General features: G+C 44.2%; 1 protein-coding gene across 3 annotated transcripts in view; it reads left to right on the top strand.

The window, feature by feature from the left end:
• Nucleotides 1–20,221, top strand: part of LRRC8A (leucine rich repeat containing 8 VRAC subunit A) — a 20,962-nt gene extending 741 nt beyond the window's left edge. For all 3 annotated transcript variants that reach the window (XM_053961707.1, XM_053961709.1, XM_053961710.1), the window contains exons 2-4: nt 667–792; nt 9,957–12,120; nt 14,719–20,221. In XM_053961707.1, the coding sequence (XP_053817682.1) occupies nt 9,964–12,120; nt 14,719–14,994 (2,433 nt within the window). In that variant the 5' untranslated portion in view covers nt 667–792; nt 9,957–9,963 and the 3' untranslated portion in view covers nt 14,995–20,221. The remainder of the gene's footprint in view (nt 1–666; nt 793–9,956; nt 12,121–14,718) is intronic.

Genomic DNA, 20,221 nt, shown 5'->3' with positions numbered 1-20,221 from the left:
TTGACACAACGCTCTCCGATGTTCCGCAGTCCTCTCCTACATGGCCGGGAGGCTGGATGCTTGAGAGATCCCTCTAAGGATCTGCTCCCTTGCCTGTTTTCCCATGCCCCGTGCTGACATGCAGGAAGCAAGGAAAAAAACTCCAGCCCTGTTGTAATTTTTGTTGATGGTGCTAAACTGCTTCCACTTCAAGAAGATATGTGTTGAGAGGGAAGGGGGCAGTTGCTTGAATCTGGAGTGGTTAGGAGTGTGATCTATGCTGTCTGCTACCCTTGTTAATAACATTTAGAGGATCAGGCCTTTCAGACTAGAAATTAGGCAGTAAAGTCATCTCTTTCCCCATCTGATAATGATTTGTTTTTCTGCCTCTGCTTGTGTAGATTGAGTTGTGATATTAGTATTCAGCATCTCTTTTGGCTGGGTCTGCAACACCTGCTTTTTGGTAACTTCTGTTAGAATAACAGATGCTGGAAATTCTTTCCTGCTGAGTTTTACTTGGCTCCTAGTGTTCTTGCCATATTTCTAGGTATCAGCATGTCTCTTTCTGGCTCCCAGTGACCCTCTGAGTTGTTTGTTGCTTCTTAAATACTGTTTGCTGAGGTTTTACATGTCCCTCTCTGAACTCAATCCCTTGTTTTTTTGCTGATAACCTGTGTTTCATTTCAGGGAAACTGTTCCCATGGCTTGTGGGGAGTGCAGCGCTTCAGCACTCGCTCGGGATCCAGCAAGTAGGAATATCAGCCACTTCCAGCACAGAGAACTGACGTGCAGATAGCAGAACCCTGCTGCAAGGTGAGGGCTCTGGGCCAGCTCTGAGTGGTCAAGCCAAAAAAAGAAAAAGACCAGGATCCTGCTTAAACATAGATGCAAAGCACAGTGCACGAAATAATTGATATGGAGGAAAGGTGGCTGGTCAGACAGTAGTGGGGAGAGTGGTGGTATTTAATTGTGGTGGTATTAATTAAATTCCGGGAGCCCTTAGCCAGCTTGGAGATCACAAAGGAACTGAGTCTTGTAAAAAGTATATAGTCACCCATAAAACAAAATCCTGGCCACATAAACCCTGACTTGTTACGGTACTTAATGGTAAATACAGAGGCTGCCCAGTAGATGTTGTGGTGACTGCTGCCTGAAAGGAATGCAGCTGAGAAATAGGAAGAGCTGTTGGGTTTGGTGGGTGCTCTTCCATTTCCAGTGGGGTGATGTTTGTCCTCCTGTATAGGCGTCTCCAGGCAACTTTTCCCAGTGCACTCACCTGTCACCTGTGTGGGTGTCAGTTGGGCAATGGCAGAAACTAGCTGGAGGAATCTCCCAGCTTCCTTGGAAGGAATCACTAGGACAGTGATTAAAGGGATTGCAGTGTTCTGTGCCCATCTTAAAGATGGGAAATTCTGTCCAGCTTGGCCGTGCTCTGAGCAGGGATCAAACTGATTCCAGAATAGAAGAAACCCCTAAGGCTTGTCTGGTGTTCTGGCAGTTCACTGACCCTTTTCTTTTTTTAACTTTGTCATGGTATTTGAAAACTCTTTTAATTCTTGTAGGTCAAAGACAACATGCATAAATATTTCCTTAAAGCATGCCAGAAGCCATGTGTTAAAAGCTAATGTTGCCATCCTTGAGATGTAAGTGCCTGAAGCCTTTCAGTGATGATTTTCTGAAGCTGGTTACATTATAGTAACTGCTGCAGGCAGTCAGAGAGATGGTCTGTGGTTTGGGGGTCCCTGATGGTATTTTTAAAAAAGAAATTAAATAAGCAGTGGAGGTCACTGTTTGATTAGAGCAGGCATTTTTAGAAGCCTTCATGTGCTTCTTCCACATACTAAAGAAGGTTTTTGTTCAGTAGAGTACTTCAGAAGCAAGCCTTTTTGTGTTTGACTGAGCTTAACTGGTATCTCAGAAAATAGGGGGGCACTATCTGGTGAGTGGTGTTAGAGAAGGGTTTATTAGGATTTCTGTATGGGGCTCATTAAAGTGAGGAGAGGTGTGCACAGCTATTGTTTTGGTAATGGTCAAAATTCAGTCTTCAGCTGCAGTGTGGTGAGTCTCTCTTTGTGCATTTTTACAAGTGTTTTCAAACCTAGCCTCAGTTTAGGATATGCACACTAATACTGAACAGTCATTCAGCAGTCTACATGCTTTGGAGAGTGTATCTTGAATGCTTCCAAGCAGCTTTTATCTTAAACAGTTGATGTGGTACATGTGTCTTGTATTGCAACTTGAAATCCAGTTCCTGTAGCTGGGTTATATCTGCCCTTCCCGCTGCTGTGGAACTGCTTTTGAAACTAAAAGGTATTCAGTCCTGACTCCCTTGCTGAAGTAACAGTGCTGCTGTTACACAGGCATTGTTACAAGCATTGTTGTGTACCAAGCATTGTTAACATCTGATATAAAATTACCTTGGCAATTCACAAAGCTCCTCTGGTGGCTGCTGCTCCTGTAGCTTCAGCCTGCTTCTGTGTGCACTAAAGATGTGTGCTGGACTAGTTAACAGGTTCTCCTTTAGAGTTGTGGTTTTATCAGGCCTTGATGATGCAGGGTGAGGTGGTCTGTTCTTTATTAACTTATACAATCAGAAAATGTTCTGTTTTGGAGCTGGTGGTCCTGAGGGCAAGCCCTATAGGGAATGTATGAAGAGGTACTTGCTCCTCTTTGCTCAGGCTGGGGCAAAATATTAGTCTGCTGATAGTTGATGTCTTAGTTGTCTTGCACTGCTCTTGTCTGTGTTGTCTTTCATCCTGACTGGCTCATCTCTCGGAGCTTGAAAAATAGCTGTGGTAACACCCATGGATTTGTGCATGTTGTGACAGTCTGTCATCAATGAATTACGTTATCCTTGCTTTTACTCACTTGGAATTTAGTGTTGACTTCTTATCTGTTGTTAGTTATGCCAAAGCTCTGCTCTGTCTACCCTTCCCAGAACAGCTGGTTCCTCCAGCTCTCAGTGCTGAAGAGCCCCCTCCTGCATCTGGTGAGGTGCTTGGAGCTGGTCTGGTTTTCTTGAGTAGTTACTAGCAGAATTAATTCAATCACTTCTATTAGGCAGCACAAGGGACTGCTTCATTGTGTCCTGTTGGAGGAAGCCAGTCGTACTTTTCCAAGACAGCTTCAATTCCCTGTCCTTGAAGCATTTTTGTTATGGCAAAGAGAAAATTAATTTTGGATAGGAAGCCTGTGGCCATGTACATTCATAATTTATAAGCTGACACAGCCGTTTTGCTCTGGTTTACATCAGTGTTGCAAGTCATCTGATGGACTTAAATTTACAACACCAGCACGCAGTCCCTGCCCCAAGTGTCAGTGATGCTGGTAACTACAGACTGTGCTCAGTTCTGTGCAGCTGGGGCAAAACACTGTCAGGAGGCAGAAAATATGGCAGGCCAAGTCTAGCATGGATTGTTCTGGTGGTGCAGCTGTTCTTCCCTGTACTTGTCAGGACACGCGTGGTTGTGTGATGGAATACAGGAGCTGTTGCACTAGGCTTAAGAGTGACAGTCTTGCATCTGACAGAGTCAACTAATGGGTAGGTGTAAAGATGATAAAATACTATCCCTAATGTAGGTGGATTATGCTTTTTAATGAACTTCAATAAAGACAATGTGATGCAGAGAATTCACTTCATCCTGCTTTGTCATGTGGCTTGGGTGGGGCTGAATGTTGTGAAAACCACCTTACCCTGCTTTCAGTGTTGGGTTCGCTGCCTGTTCCACTGAGAGAGGAGTGTAAGTTCTGGCAGCTGCTCTTCTACCAGTCTCCCTGTCAAAATGATAAATGACCCTTTTAACTTGACATAGAACCATAGAGTGGTTTGGGTTGGAAAGGACCTTAAAGACCATCTAGTGATCATGTTTGTTTCTCTGCCTCAGATGTTTTGTCCCACAGGAGGGGTTTATCTTTTTAAAGCAGAAGGGGCCTGATACAGGAATAATGGTTATTTAGGGCTTTGGCATCTGGCTTCACTGCTGTTTTGTTCTAAGCAGCAAAGGACAAAGCAACCTGAGTTGTTCATCTCATGTCTTGGGCTTTTCCAGTTGATCATGTGGCTGTTCTTGAGCTTGGAAGGTTTTCTGAGGGGTGCCTGAAAGCAGCTCTGTTTTCAGCCTTCCTTCCCCCCCCCCCCCCCCCCCCCCCCCCGCTCTTAATTCTGGACCTAATAAACATGGGGGAGGAGAAACATAAATTCCCAGTCCCATTTCTGCCCAGTAAGCTCTTGCATTTCCTGATTTTTGAACAAAGAGCTCAGTGTCGTGCCCTTCTTTAGGATTTCAGGTGGCAGCTTGCTGAGGAGGGAAGCTCTGCTCTGTTGAAAACTTACTGTAACGTGTTGTAGCTCGTTAATAATCAGGGCTGTAGTCTTGAAAGCATCAAGGCTTTTTATTTGTTTTATCCACCTCTGATGCTGTCAGCACCTGAACAACTCCCTCTTTCTCTGGGCTTCAGAGAGGTAAGAAATTCTGTCACCAGGGTTTGACTTGTGCTTTGCAGTCCACAATCTTAAAATGAAATCATCTGGTAATTAAAATGTGTAGATGAAACAAAAGGGTTGCCAGGTTCAACATAAAATTCATGCACATCTACTTACCCAGAACTGTTTTGTGAGACGAAACGTGAGGACTTCCTTCAAATCAGGGGAGTTTGTGCATTCTTGTATGTGTCTTGAGGTTGTGCATCTAAGTACTTTCTGACCAATAGCTTTGTTAGTAACAGAATGGCCAACAGAAAAGAGGAGGCTGGATAAAGTATTCAGCAATGATGAGTCAAGCTGACAAACTGGCCATGAAACAGAACAGTGATGTTATTTCTGTTCACTCAGTCCTGGGCTGGATGTGCTGGCCAGCAGCTGCAGGCTGGAATTTGAAGTACTGTTCAGCTAGGTGTCTGTTGACAATAGGTCAATCTTCAGGATTTTGAAATTAAATGGCTTTGGATAGAGGAATTGTCAAAATCAGAGAATAGTTACTCTGTTAATACCTGTGGTTTGTGGGAAGCATTCATGCTCTCAGCTCTGTCAGCCTTTAAGAAGGTACTTACTGCTTTTATGCTAGATGCATTTAATCTTGTTTCTGAATGGTTTTACTGTGTAGGTGTGGTTTGTTCAGAATGTCCCTGTTACTCGAACATGACTGATTATCTTTCTCTTCCAGGTGTGTTTGGTAAAACATAGGATTAGTACTTAGTGATGCTTATGGTTGGCTGAAGGCTGGGTAGGTTTGGCAGGCTGGTTATGTAAGTCTGGAACTGCTGTTTCTTCACTTGGGACAGCCTGTTCAGCATTAGTGGGGAGGCTGTAGGTTTGTGCCCAGCAGGCTGAGGCAGGGATGGTCCCTGGTGGGATGCACATCTGGATCCAGGTGAATTTGGAGGCTCTGAAGAGGTATGTAGTAGCCAAACATGGAATGTCTAAATATTTCAGGAGCATATTTATCTAGGCTGGATTGATCCTGTTGTATGACAGTGGGGCTTTAGCATACAGGTCTTTTACTGAACAGTCTCAGATGTTGCTGCTCTAAACTGTCCTCGGGTTGTTCTTTATTTGGTATAGAAAAGCTCAAAGTAGTGTTGCTTGATGTAGCTGAAACTCTCCAATGTAAAGTCATTTCTGAGGGGGCAGGGGTTGGGGGACTGCTCAGGGACTGTGGTAGATGTGTCTGGTAAGTTGACAGGAGTTTAGACAGATAAGTTTTGATGTATCAGCTTATGCAAGTTTAGTGAAGTCAACTTGTCCTTAAACTTAAGCACTCTTTCAGAATCTCAGTATTGATGACTTCCTGTGGCAGAGATAACTACACTGCAAATACATTGCTTGTTCCTGAGCTCCAACTGGAAGGCTCTGCAATTTGAAATGTATATGAAGGAGCTTGGACCCTTCTTCACCAACACTGCTCTGACACTGAACTTCTGTAGCATCCCATGAACTCTCCCACCTTGGTCAATTCCCAAGTCCTCGACCCTGGCAACGGCAGTAATTACTCACCATAGAGTCAGTCCTCCTGGGGGGAAAAGCAGTCTCTGTGCCATAACTTCCCTTGGTTTCTCCTTTCCCTGTCCCCTCACTGGATTGGTATCCCTGGTGGCCACCTCCCTTTCCTTGGAGACCAAACCCCTCTGCCCAGCCCTTGGCTCCGCCCCCCACCCCTTTCCCTTCTTAAGCTGTCTCCTCCAGGCGGTCAGCCTCTCTTTTACCTCGCCGCGTTCCCTTCAGCTACGTGTGATATCCTCCGCTGGAATAAAACCCTGCAAAAAGAGCCTTTCTTGCCTCCATCGCTGAGCCAGCTGCAGTGAGTGTTGAGTGAGGGTCTGACTGCGTTGCCTAAAGGTTTTCTCAACTTGCTTTTCTACAGGAAAGGCTTGTGGGGGACAGATTATAGGCAGCAGCAAGCACTACTCCAACATCCGCATTTTTAAACTTCCTTTTCTGTAGCTGTTCCTGTCCATAAACTCAGTCACTCAATTCAGGTGTTCTGTGCTCAGCCCTTGGTGAGGCTGTGTGATAGAAGTGACTTGGCAAATAAAGCTTCTTCACAGTGGATATTTTGCTGCTGACATACCATCCTGGAGTCCAACTCTTAAAAAGAGCAGAAGCTTGAAATCTCCACTGTGCTGGTCCCAGGGATCTTGGTTTACTCTTGGTCACAAGGGAGGTAACTTTATTTCTGGCCAGCTCTCTTCATGCAAGGATTGCTCTCAGTCATAATAATACCCTCCATGTAAATCCCTCTGTTCTACTGCCCATGTTGGAAGAGTTGGTGTCTCAGCTACCTGTGTGTTTTCTTCCTATAGAGTGGTGGAAATCCCAGTCCTTGTGGGAAGAGTCCTTCTGTGTATGGGAGAAGTCAAGTGACAGAGATGAGCCCTGAGAATTTGACTTTTAGTCTGTTGTTGTCATCCACCCCAGCAGCAAAACTGCTCTAATCCAGCATGGAGAATGTAACAAGAATCGTGTTCTAAAATCATTACAGGATGGAGTTCACAAAATAAAGATGATGTTTGATGACCAGATAAATCTCCTGATGTAGAACAGTCAGGAACTAGAACTGAATTGCATGCACAGGGAACCTGGTGAGGAGGGATGTGACTTTCCCCATCTACTTTTTCAAGTTTTTGCTGAGTACTTTTCCCTTGTATTGCAGATACTGGGAATAAGTGTAGATAAGATAACAAATTCCAGCTCCTGCAAAGGTGGCCCCGAGTTTGATTGTTCCTCTCTGGGACTTGGCTGGGGTCTCCACTGCTGCCAGAAGTGGGAATTTGCTGTCAATGTTCTTTTCTTCCCCTAGTGCCCCTGTCATTGTTCCTGGAAGGCAGGAGATTTCCTGCTCCACCCTGTTAATTGCTGACACTGAAATGTAATAGGTTTCAGGGGATGCTCGTGATTTTTTTTAGCTGTCTTGTAAGTGCACAGTGTAAAGGGGGATTTCCTACCCCATGTAAATGGTAAGCAGAATTAGGGAGACAGCTGTGCTAATTTTTTTTCTTGTTTTCCTTCCTACATATCCTGAGCTACAAATCAAAGTGAGTAAAAGGTTCATTTCTTGTGAGAAAGAATTAAGCATTTTCTGGATTGAGCAAAATGAGTAAACCCAGCTCTACAACACATGTTTGCAAATGTCATGAGACCCCAGTTCCTGAAAAGAAATCATCCCAGTTTCATAATCCTGCTGTGGAGGGTCTGATATTTCCTACAAGTTTCTCTACCAAGAGGGATGAAGGAGGAAGCAGGAAGGATCTTTAAGGACAAGTGGTATCAAGGCAAGAGGAAAGAAACATATTTTTCCCCATTGATATAGAGTAGAAGGAGTAGGTTCTTTCATTAATAGCTGTTTAACTGCTGGATTCATTTCAGGTGTTCTGGTGTGTGGAGAGAGCTTCTGTACCCTGCTTTATCCTGCAATTATTATTTCTCTGTACTCACAGACAGCTTTTCCTAAATGTATCTCACACATGGGCTCTCCCTTCCTGAGGCAGATGTATTCAAGGAGGAAGTTGGAATGCTTTGCCTAGGGCTTGCAGCAAGGTAGTCACAGGGCTGGGAGGGAGGCTTTCAAGACTTGTCACTCTTCCCTGGCTGCTCAGGTGCTGTCCAGAAGAGGTTCAGCTTTGCCTGCTCCCTCCCCTGTGGATGCACAATTCTCCTGCCCTGTTTAGTGCAGTTCCTTCTGCAGAGGTGTGTCAGCCACTTCTCAGGGGCTCTGCAGTCCTACAGGACATTCTTTTTTTGTCTGACAGTGCTCTAGATGGCTGTTTTCATCCCTTGTTTGTGACTTTCCTGGTTGATCATTAATAGATTTGCTGTTTCTTGTTTTACTGAATTTGTAGAACAGGCAATACCACTCTTTCCTCTCAAAATTACCCACAAAAAGAAAGTGGCATTTCCCTAGTCTGGCTTTTGTGATGGACTAATGTAGTGTTGGATCTGGATGGGCAGAAGGAAAAACTTTACTTCAGAAATGGTTTTCATCTATCAATCTACTCCTGTAGTTGCTTGAAACCTTCCCAGGCAGCACTGAGCCAAAGCTGTCATTTGATCATTTACTGTTGTAAACAGCAAACCAAAGAATAGAGTTCTGTATTTAGTGTCTCTAGGCAATGTGGTGCTTTTTGACTTCATGTTAGGAATGGCTTTCTTTGCAATTCAGTGGTGGAAGTTAATTTTAAATAACTTGAATTCTACCAAAGCAGGTGGTGTGAGCACCCCCTGCCCTTGTCACAGAAGGCTTTGTCCCAACCAGTGATATTGAGCTTTTGGCCCTCCAGGACTTGTTGGACTGTCTGTACAAATGAAATCTTATGGCTTGGGGTAGCATGCTTGAATTTTTGTTTTCTCCTTTACACTTGAATTGTATGAGTTTCAAAATGACTGAAAGATTAGTGCTTGTCTTACTCCTGAACTTTACTAGAAGGATGCTGTGGTATTACTGCTTTTTTGCCATCATTAGAATGAGTTACAGTGACTCCATGTTCTTCTGTGTTACCTGACAAATATGGGAATTTTGTGAGCTCCATTATCCATGGATCAGTCAGGCTTTGGGGCTGTCTATGGCTTGTTGAGGAGCATGCTCAAAGTTTCATCTGCAAGTCTAAAGGACAGAATAAGCACTGCCATCAGGCCTGTGCTTCCCAGAACCTTTTGGTTTCCTTTGTGACATTTAAATCCCAGCTGAGATGAACTCTAGGTGGGAGTGGTTGGTCAGAGAAGCAAATTCTTCGAAGTATGTTTTCCCCTTTCTCTATTTCTGAAGTAAGTAAGGCAAAAACCCAGCTGCTACAGCATTTCAGTACTGAATTTATCAGAAGGCAAGTAGCTAATCTTTCCTTGGAGAATTAACACAAAGGAAGGAAGCCAAAATTAATTACTTGGAAAAAATCGTGATATTGAGCAATGTTTTTTTCTCTTTTCCAGCTTGTTTTATGAATGTCATAATGAGTTGCATCAATGAAGTGGTTATAGGAAACATGACTGTTTTGTATGTAGATCTTTTTCCTTGTCCCTTCAATCTGAGAACCAGCCATATGCAGAATTTTATGTAGAAGCAGTAACAAACCAATGATAAATATGCTTTGTGTGTAGATTTTACACTTCTAACAGTGCTGGCAAATTCCTTCATCCCTGAAATTAAATCCCTAGACAAAACAGTAAATTTCCAAATACTGGTCTGGTCAAGGGAGTTAAGTCTGCCCTGCGAGCTTTCTTTGAGTGAGTCTTACCCCACAGACTGCTAACAGTAAGTACCATTTCTGAGGTTTTGAGACAATTTGTCTGTCAGGGAAGGCTGAACAAACTTCACCGCCTGGGCTGTAGCAAATGACTCACAGGCAGCCTCATTCATTTGTCTCACAGTTACTTGAAATTGCATCTCTGCTAATCCCGGTTTTGCTATGCCAGCACTTAACATGTGTTTTCTCATGCCCTCTTGAAGAGCAGAACAAAACCCTTAAAGCTATTTCTGGTTTGCTTCCAGGTGAATCATGATTCCAGTCACCGAGCTGCGCTACTTCGCTGATACTCAGCCAGCCTATCGCATCCTGAAGCCGTGGTGGGATGTCTTCACGGACTACATTTCCATAGTGATGCTGATGATCGCCGTGTTTGGAGGGACGCTCCAGGTCACCCAGGACAAAATGATTTGTTTGCCCTGTAAATGGGTTACCAAAGACTCTTGCAATGACTCCGTCAGGGGATGGACAGTGGCAGTCCCGGAGCGTACCTACTACAACACTAGTCTTGTTCCCTCTGCTGATTCGGGGCCTACAGGGATCCGATACGATCTGGACCGGCACCAGTACAACTATGTGGATGCGGTGTGTTACGAGAACCGTCTTCACTGGTTTGCCAAGTATTTTCCTTACCTAGTGCTGCTACATACCCTCATCTTTCTGGCTTGTAGCAACTTCTGGTTCAAGTTCCCAAGGACCAGCTCCAAGCTGGAGCATTTTGTGTCTATTTTGCTTAAGTGTTTTGACTCTCCATGGACAACGAGAGCATTGTCTGAGACGGTGGTGGAAGAGAGTGATACCAAACCAGCATTTGGAAAAATGAATGGCTCCATGGACAAGAAATCCTCCACGGTCAGTGAGGATGTGGAAGCCACTGTTCCCATGCTGCAGAGAACAAAGTCTCGAATTGAGCAAGGGATTGTGGACAGGTCTGAGACTGGTGTCTTGGACAAAAAGGAAGGTGAGCAAGCCAAAGCACTCTTTGAGAAAGTGAAAAAGTTCCGTACTCATGTGGAAGAGGGAGACATAGTTTATCGCCTGTACATGAGACAGACCATAATCAAAGTAATCAAGTTCATTCTGATAATTTGCTATACTGTGTACTATGTCAACAACATAACGTTTGACGTAGACTGTAAAGTGGACATTGAGAGCTTGACTGGCTACAGGATGTACCGCTGTGCTCATCCTTTGGCCACTCTCTTCAAAATCTTGGCTTCTTTCTACATCAGTCTGGTGATTTTCTATGGTTTGATCTGCATGTACACCCTGTGGTGGATGTTGAGGCGGTCACTCAAGAAATACTCCTTTGAGTCCATCCGGGAGGAGAGCAGTTACAGTGACATTCCTGATGTGAAAAATGACTTTGCTTTCATGCTCCATCTGATCGATCAGTACGACCCCCTCTACTCCAAGCGCTTTGCTGTCTTTCTGTCAGAGGTGAGTGAGAACAAATTGCGGCAGCTGAACCTCAACAATGAGTGGACTTTGGAGAAACTACGCCAGAGGATCACCAAAAACTCTCAGGATAAGCTGGAATTGCATCTTTTCATGTTGAGTGGCATTCCTGACACAGTGTTTGACCTCATTGAGTTGGAGGTCTTGAAGCTGGAGCTTATCCCTGATGTCACTATTCCCCCCAGCATTGCTCAGCTCACCAGCCTTAAAGAACTGTGGCTCTACCACACAGCTGCCAAAATTGAGGCCCCAGCCCTTGCCTTCTTGAGGGAGAATTTGAAATCTCTCCACATCAAGTTCACAGACATTAAGGAGATTCCTCTTTGGATTTATAGCCTGAAGACACTAGAGGAGCTTCACCTGACAGGGAATTTGAGCGCTGAAAACAACCGGTACATCGTGATAGATGGACTGAGGGAGCTGAAGAGGCTGAAGGTGTTGAGGATGAAGAGTAACCTCACCAAGCTGCCACAGGTGGTGACAGATGTTGGTGTGCATCTTCAGAAGCTTTCCATCAACAATGAGGGCACCAAGCTCATTGTCCTCAACAGCCTTAAGAAGATGGTCAACTTGACAGAGCTTGAGCTGATCCGGTGTGACTTGGAACGCATTCCTCACTCTATCTTTAGCCTCCACAATCTGCAGGAAATAGACCTGAAGGACAACAACCTAAAGACTATTGAGGAAATCATCAGCTTCCAGCACTTACATCGTCTCACTTGCCTTAAATTGTGGTACAACCACATTGCCTACATCCCCATGCAGATAGGCAACCTGACCAACTTAGAACGCCTTTACCTGAACCGTAACAAGATAGAAAAGATCCCTACCCAGCTCTTCTATTGCCGAAAACTTCGGTACTTGGATCTCAGCCACAACAACTTAACTTTCATACCACCAGACGTTGGACTTCTTCAAAACCTGCAGAATCTGGCTGTGACAGCCAACAGGGTAAGTGAGCAAAGAGCTGAGTTGCTGTGTGAGGAAATAGTGCTGGCACTTCTGTTATCTGTGTGATTAAACATGCTGCAATGGTCTGTGGATACAACTGGCACTGCTTTTGTATCTCTGAGGGGTTTATATAAGGCCAGACATTGCAGATAGCTCCAGGGCAAGCCTGTCTTCCAAGAGTCCCTGTCCTGTTGCATTTCCTCTCTTGACAGTGAGACTGCTTCCAAGTGCCAATTAGAGGCTGTTTAGAAACCCTGCAAGTCAGTTGTTTCTCTGCAGTTGGAAGCATGTCGTCTCTAGACTGGCACCAATTTTGGGCTTAAAAGGGAGATCTGAGAAACTGTAGTCTTAATCTAAAACGATGTGCTTAACCCTGTCTACTTCAGACACATACATACACTGTGGGAACAGCCATTTAGGGAATGCATGTCTGGCTTACAGCTTTCCTTAGAATACTTTGCATTTGCAGGGACTACTCCATAGTTTGTTCTTGTAAACATGTGCTTTTTGTTTCAGTCTAAGTGCAGGGCAGATAAGAGAGGATGACCAAGTGTGCTCTGCTGCCTGATTACCATGAGATGTTTCTTGGCTTGTGTTGGAGGGTGTTTATTTGCTTAAAGCAAACTATACCCATGTCTAGTTCTTTGTTTAAGACTAAGGAGACTTCATTTACCATATCTGACAAAGCTGAATCTTTCATTCATTCTGTCTGCAAATTCCTGGGAGATTTTTTTTTTCCCTTTATTATCGCCTAAAGTTGAAAGAGCATCTAACAAGTACAAATTGCAGACAGATAATTAGGTTCTTCTGGGACCAAGGAGAATTGTCCTGGAGCAGTGCTAGTTTGCACTGTCATACATCAAGGTCCTTCCTACTATTGGCAAGATCTGTTCTGGCTGAACACTGCCAGATTGCTTGTGAGAGACACACAACAGCTTGAATGTGGTTTGGCTTTTCACAGAAGTGCTCTCAAATCAAGTATTTAATTGCTAGTGTATTTCAGTATTAGACAGGGTTCCTAAAACTCTAGCCACATTTTGAGGTTAGTGTCTGAAAGCTTGTGCCTCTGCAGACAAGGGGCAGTCATTCAGCAATTCCAGCTGAACATCTGCTCACTGGGGTTTCCTGGCACTGGAGGGTTGTGCATCTGTTTGTGTGGGTGGCTGAAGCTCTGGTAGACTTTGTGGTATGTTACTGTTAGAACTCGGATAATTCTGCACCGTTTGCCTTCTGGCAGCCTTCCTAGCACAGCTTCCCAAGGGTTAATCTGCAGTGTGTCCTCTGCAGTTTTGAGGTGGAGCATTTCTTGGATGAGTGGAGTTAAGAGGCAGCTCCATTTCCTGCAGCACACTGTGGCACCACCCATTTCTCTCTGGAGAAAAAACATGCTACAGGAAGGCTGGAGCAGCCTTTGCTCCAGTGTGTTCGGAAACAAACAGTGATGAGGACCCCGTGGAGCAGCCAACCTGTACTAGATACCTGGGCAAACCAGAATTACTGACAGCCTGGTTACTCCCAGTAAATGGTGACAGCAAGAAACACAAGGACTGGTAGACTGGCACTTCCCAAGGCCAGGAATTATCTCAAATGTCCTTTCCTAGCTCAGCAGTCTTAGTAAATAGAGACTTCTGGAGTTGGCTGGCACTACTGTCCTGTTCTGGAAAGCGGGCTGTTTTAACACATTGCTTCCTTCCTAAACCAATACTTGTTCCTCAAATAACTCTTATTTTCGAGAGTCTGTGATCATATGTTGCTGTTTGCAAAACACTCCAGTACCAGTAACAATGACTGCATTGAGTTGTCTCTAATTGGTCTGGTTTCATCTTGGTTTTTCCTTAGATTCCTCCTCGTTCAGAATGGATTACAGGCTAATTTAGCCACAAATTATATGGTACATAATTTGAGTTTTAGAAGAGTCGTGTTTGCTTTTAAAGGCAAACAATAGCCTTTAAAAGCTGAGACTTTGTATTAAGGGGAAAATCCTGAGTTGCTCCATTTAGTTTCTAGCCTAGTGTTTGCTAAACCTTAGCCATAGAAAGAAATTCTTTGGGAAGACTGGACTATTACAAAGATTTGCTAAAAATAAGACTTACTAAATTAGCGATTCATGGTTACTTGAAGATGGTGCTGGGAAAGCTAACAGCTGATGACTTTGCTGTTGTGTTTTGGCACTGTAAAAAACCCCTGTGACTTGGAGCTTAGAAAGTCTTTGCAACATTTCGCAGCCCTACAAAAATGATGGAAGAAGATTTCCAGTTCTCGGGGCCAGGAGGTTGTACCTGTAGCTGATAGAGATGAAAGCATATGACAGTATAGGCTGTGGGCTGATTTCTGGTCCTCTAATCCTGGCCTTGGAGACAATATCTGCTTCACCCATCATCATTGGTGATCTCTTGTAACTACTGCAGTGTCTGAAAGAGGAATCCATGCAGTCATAGTGCTGGGAGCACCCAAAGCAGGAACTCACTTAAGGGAGAAGTGGACAATTGAAAACAATGTCTCTGTAAACCTTGGAGCTTCGTGTTGGCTTGTTGGTCACCAACAAGGTAAAGGTGTGTCTGTTGGTGACTTTGCCTGTGATTGGTTTCTTTTTTTCAGATTGAGAGTCTCCCACCAGAGCTGTTCCAGTGCAGGAAGCTGAGAACCTTGAACCTGGGGAACAACGTGCTGCAGTCCCTGCCCTCCCGGGTGGGAGAGCTGACCAATCTGTCACAGATAGAGCTGCGAGGGAACCGCCTGGAGTGCTTGCCTGTGGAGCTGGGAGAGTGCCCGCTGCTGAAACGCAGTGGGCTTGTGGTGGAGGAGGACCTGTTCAACACCCTGCCCTTGGAAGTCAAAGAGCGCCTGTGGAGGGCAGACAAAGAGCAAGCTTGAACCCCTGAGAAAAGGGGAAAGCCTCTGATCAACTAGAAGGAAGCAAAAGGCCATTTCAGTCCCCTTTCACCCAGATGCTCCCCTTTCTCCACTCCAATCACTATCAAGCTGGCCAAGGAGTACTTGACAAACATGACTCTGAGTCAGCTTCTTGCCTCAGATGCAGGATGGGGGAGGCTTGGGATCAGGATGTGGATCAAGACAGATTAATTGGCCTCTGAGCAGGGCCCAGGGGGAATTAGAGGTGTTGCTGTTCTTCTGGACAGGAATTGGGGTGAGGTGGATAGTGCTGGTGAGAAGAAATGACCTTTGAACAGAGGAGAAAATGAATGTAGGGATTGCTGCATTGCTCTTAATAGGGCTTATATGTGTCAGGGACCGAGGGAGTCCAGTGTCCTGCAAGCAAAGATCAAGAGACAAGGAAACCTCTTGAACCTCCATCTCTGGGACAGCTGGTACTGCTCTGTTTGGACTCTGATTCAGTCAGTGATCCCCCAGACTGGGATGGAATAGGACACAGACAGCTGATCTTATCTAGATGCTGGCATTAGGATTTGGGAGATAAACATCTCACAGCTGCTTGAAGGCAGAATTTTTTTTTTTTACTAATTTTCTTTCCCCTTTGCACACTCCCCACCTTCTCCTCTGTCCCTCGAGAAGGACCTAAACCTTTAAGATTGCACTACTGTAACGGTTTCAAGTCACTTGTTCGGGTGAGTAGATCACAGCATCCTTCTCCAGCTGATGTTCTGGAGGCACTAACTGACACAGTTCCAGAGCTTTAGCCTGTTCTGAAATGGATGGTTATAGTGCAGGTGGGAGATCTGGAGAAAAAGCAGTTGGATTGGCTAAGCTACTCTCTCAGAAGCATTGAGTTGCTTCTGGCTTTTCGTTCCAAATTACTTTTTATTTGCTGGTGTTTTGTTGCATATCAAGTAGAAATGTACAACTGGCCAGCGTGTCAGGGGCTCTCATGGGGCTGGAGAGGAAATTTGGTTTTCCTCTGCACCTCTTGTCCCCCATTCTGCCTTCCCCCAAAATTAAGTTGTTAAATTAAGTTGTTCAGTGCTCTGCCAGCGTTTTTCATGGATGCAGTTTAGAGAGCTGCTTGATTGTTCTCTTCTGTTGTTCCCCTCACTTTAACAGCTGTCAGTTCCTGTTACATCTCTTGACCTAAATAAGCGGCTAATGCTGATTGAACCTGGTGCTGGAAAAGAAATCTTGTCCTCTTGTCTGTTTCTTCCCTTTTCATTTTCTGTGTTAAGGAGGAGAATGAGAATCCTCTGTGGACTGAGCTCTTCTGACTTCCTGAAACAGAGCAGCCTTTACTGAAACAAGTTTGACCTGTTTGGTGGTATTTGTCAAAAAACCCCTCAATCTTCTGGGCTGGCAGAGGTAGATAATGTGTAACAGTTACTGATCATCATGTCCTTAAGGCGGGGTGGTTAAGATGCCTCCAGGACACAAAGGTCATCGTTTTTCCATCAGAAGGAAGAGGAGGAGCCTAGACCTAGAGGTCCTGGTTGTAACATTCTGCATCAGACCAGCAGGTCAGCTCCAAGGTGCAGTTCTGCAAGCTGGGGCATGAGAAGTTTGGAGGCCTCCCATGTGTACAAAGAGGGAAGCTACATCCAGCTGCAGAGTGATTCCTGACAATCTGCCAGCGAGTGCCCTGGCCTATCACCTGGCTGGTGATCCCGTGGATGTTGGGGCAATAAGGCACAGTGTGGCTCTCTTCATCAGATGTAAGATATGAAATACATATATACTAAATATGCTGAAACCATGAACAATGTTAACTGGACTCTGGATTTATTGATGTTCAGATGCTTAAATAAAGCTACATTAAAATCAGGAGATCTGTTTATAAAACTGCTTTTAAGAAAAATGTAAATCTTGCTTCCCTTAGTCCATTCATTATGAAACCTCTAAACAGTCCAGGGGATAATATAATTAAATCTCCATCTGGGAGGCAAGGTACTGTAAAAGCTTTTCTGGCTTCTAATAGAGTTAGTGTCTTGAAATTGTGTTAGAGCTGGGGCCACAGCTGAAAGGATGGGGAAGGACTGATGCTGATTGGATTGTATTTGTATTTGCCTGAGCATTTTGGATCACAGAAAGGACAAATTGCTAGGTGAGCTTTGCTTCCTGAGTAAAGCAGGAATGGCTTCAGGCTTAGCTACAGAATTGCAGTTTTCCAGTCAGTTCCCTGTGGTGGATGTGAGGGCTGTTTGGGTGGTGAAGGAAACTTTTCCTTAGTCTGTGCTAAAAGATAGCACTGGAGAATAATGGCCATTGAATAGAGATGTGGACTCTGTTTGCTATTCAAGGCCACTGGGTGACTGTTTTATTACAGGTGTATTTTAGACCAGGAAGGGCTGAAAGGGCAAAGCACCCCCTGGGCGTTTCACCTGGCTCACAGGAGCAGTGAGATTTCTCCAGGATGTCTAGATTGGAGATGAGTGCTTTGGTTCTTAATTCCAGGTGTGGTCTTAGTTATACAGCCTAAACTTTGCACAGCTAGGTTAGAGTTTCTATAAGCAGCTCCCAAAAGTATGCTGCAGTGCTTCTAGAAGCTTGCAAGCCTCCTGAACAACTCTGTATCCCAGCAGGCTGGGTGAACAACAGGCTGTTCTACCAGAACAGGGGAGGGACTGCCTCCAACTCCTGACCGAGTCACAGTGCTGTCCTCCAGCTGCTTCCTGAGTAGAGACTGCCCTGGGCCTGAGGTGTGCAAAGCAATTGTAAGACAGGCTGGTAATTGATCATGCATGAAACTGCCAGCTTTGTGCTGCTTTTGCAATAGTTCAAGCTTAACTCTTTTGGTTATGGCTGCTGGGGCTCCCTGGGTGGCAGAATGGGGATGAGCAGTCCGATAACATTTTGTACTGGAAACAGGTGGCACAAATACATTGTCACTCTGAAAGACAGCAATATGCATTATTTACTTCTGATGTGTGCTGCTTGGTCTCCCTTTTGATTCCAGCGTATCAGTCTTGTATGACGAGGTGGAAAAAGCTTTAAAACTTCCAAAGACAGGATCTAGACCATAAGTCCTGAGCATGTTTATCACTGAGGACTGCTGCAAAACTCAACCCACAGCAGAGCGAGTCACTTCCCAGACTTTTCTGGATTGCTCATTCTGTGAGGGATGTCCTTACATCAACAGTCCATCCTCACTTGCAAGTATTCAGTCTATGAATAGTCTGTATTTTTCTTCAAGTTTCCATCAGACTGAAGCTTAGGGGGTTTATTTCTGACACAGGTCGGTGCATTGCAAAAAGCATTCCGTTTAAGCAGTCACTGCCCTGGTCAGTGTCTTGTTCTCCTGACAAGCTTTTCAAAACAGTAGCAAACGAGATTATTTATTAGCTGCTAAACCATACAGCAATTTGAATTCAACCCACCTGTTTCCTTAATAGCACTTCTGAGCTGAACAAGTTCTTGGGGATCACAAGCATGCTCATCCCATGTTAGGATTGAAGGTTAGTGACATACACTTTACCTTTCCTGCTAAATACCCCAAAAAGTGATAAGTTGCAATTAATTATTTTGAACCAGCTGAAAGGCAAGGAATACCAAACCTATTAAATGTGTAAAATTGTGCTGTACTCTGACACTATGCACTGGAATGTTAGCTGAAGTTGTTCTGTGTTTCAGATTACTTTCTGATTTTATTATTTGATTCCCAGTTAATTTAGCAGCTGGAAGTATTTTACTCTGTCAGTCTGAGTGGTTAAATAGCTGTTACCGGTATCTTTCATGATGTGCTGGTCTTTTATATTAATTGTCACTTATTTTTAATAGCCTACCTCACTTTTTATTTTTTCTTATTACCATTTATACACTCCATTTAGCTCACTCAATTTTAATTAAAGTTCTGGGTGTTCATTACTGTAAATAGTATTAAGTGGCTTTCTGTTGCTGAACCACATGAAGTCCTCTTTTTCTTTTTTTTTCCTCTTTAACAGTTGATTCTAGGAATTTCGAGAACAATAACACATCCTTTACAGAGGATGAGTTGTCTGGAAAAAAAGCTTCAAATTTTATTGATTCCTAGGCTGTGACATTGTTTCCTTTTCTTACCTCTTTTCCTGCTTTAAAATGGAACCCACATGGTTTGAGTTCCTTGGATTTTTAAACTTCTTTTAGTCCTCCTTCGGGGAGGAGTAATTTTTTTCCCCTCATCAATAGCTGTGCCTTCTCTATAGATCTGTTAATGTAACATCTCCCCAGAGGCACTTGCTCCCTGGAGTGTATTTGTAGCAGTGCCTGCCTGAAGCCAACTCATCGCTTGGATTCTTTTTCTTTCAACCATGGAGAGATTGCCTAACTTCTGGGGTGATTTCTCACTGCCAGACAACACTGTCATACTGTAAGCAGAGTCACCTGCTCTGAAGGTCACCTAAGGTAAGGCTGTGGGGATGCTGACTAGTAAAATGATTGCTTAAACTTCCCTTTTAAAGTTTTTTTTTTCCATTTTAACCCTACTGTTTTTTTTTTCCATTTTAACCCTTACTGTTTCCCTACTGGCCACAGTGGATAATGTACTTTTCCTAAGGATGTGCCAAAAGTGAATGAGTTTTCTATCCCACCTCATTCTAACAGTGTACAAAGCACAACTGGAATGGGGCAGGATTATTAAAATTTGATTCAGACCCTTCTCCTTCCAGCTGTGGCAATGGGTTAATATTAAACTGCTTTGGGAGTATGAAATCCTCCAGAAATCTCATATCCAAAATCCAGTTTCAAAAGTAGCAGCACTTGAATTGCTGGACCCCAATGGCAAAGGTTAACTTCGTGTGAGTTCACACAAAGACTTAATTTAGGATTCCTGGAATTTTCCATCCCTTCCTCCATTTCCTTTAAAGGAATTTTATTTGACAATGGAAGAGTTTTTCTGGAGGGGGCTTAATGAGAAGGGGGCTACTGAGCCTGAGTCATCTTTACAGCTGACAAATGTGTCCATTTCAATAAGTCACTACTCATGGCTTAAACATGGTTCACTCCCATTGTGTAAATGCACAAGCAGAGCTGTGGTTTGGCATCTGGGACCTGCAACTTGGTGTAACATTTCAGAATTATGACATTCACTTTGTACGTGGGATTGTTTGGGCAGCTGAGCAACAGCACCTTCCCCGTGAGCATTGAAGGCTGTCCTTGTTTGCTCTGAAAGACTTGTACAACTGGACACTTCACCAGAATAAAAGTTTTAATTTGCATTTTC

The sequence above is a fragment of the Vidua chalybeata genome, chromosome 21 (genome assembly GCF_026979565.1).
Source record: "Vidua chalybeata isolate OUT-0048 chromosome 21, bVidCha1 merged haplotype, whole genome shotgun sequence".
NCBI classification, from domain to species: Eukaryota; Metazoa; Chordata; class Aves; order Passeriformes; family Viduidae; genus Vidua; species Vidua chalybeata.
This window is presented reverse-complemented; position numbering and strand designations above follow the sequence as displayed.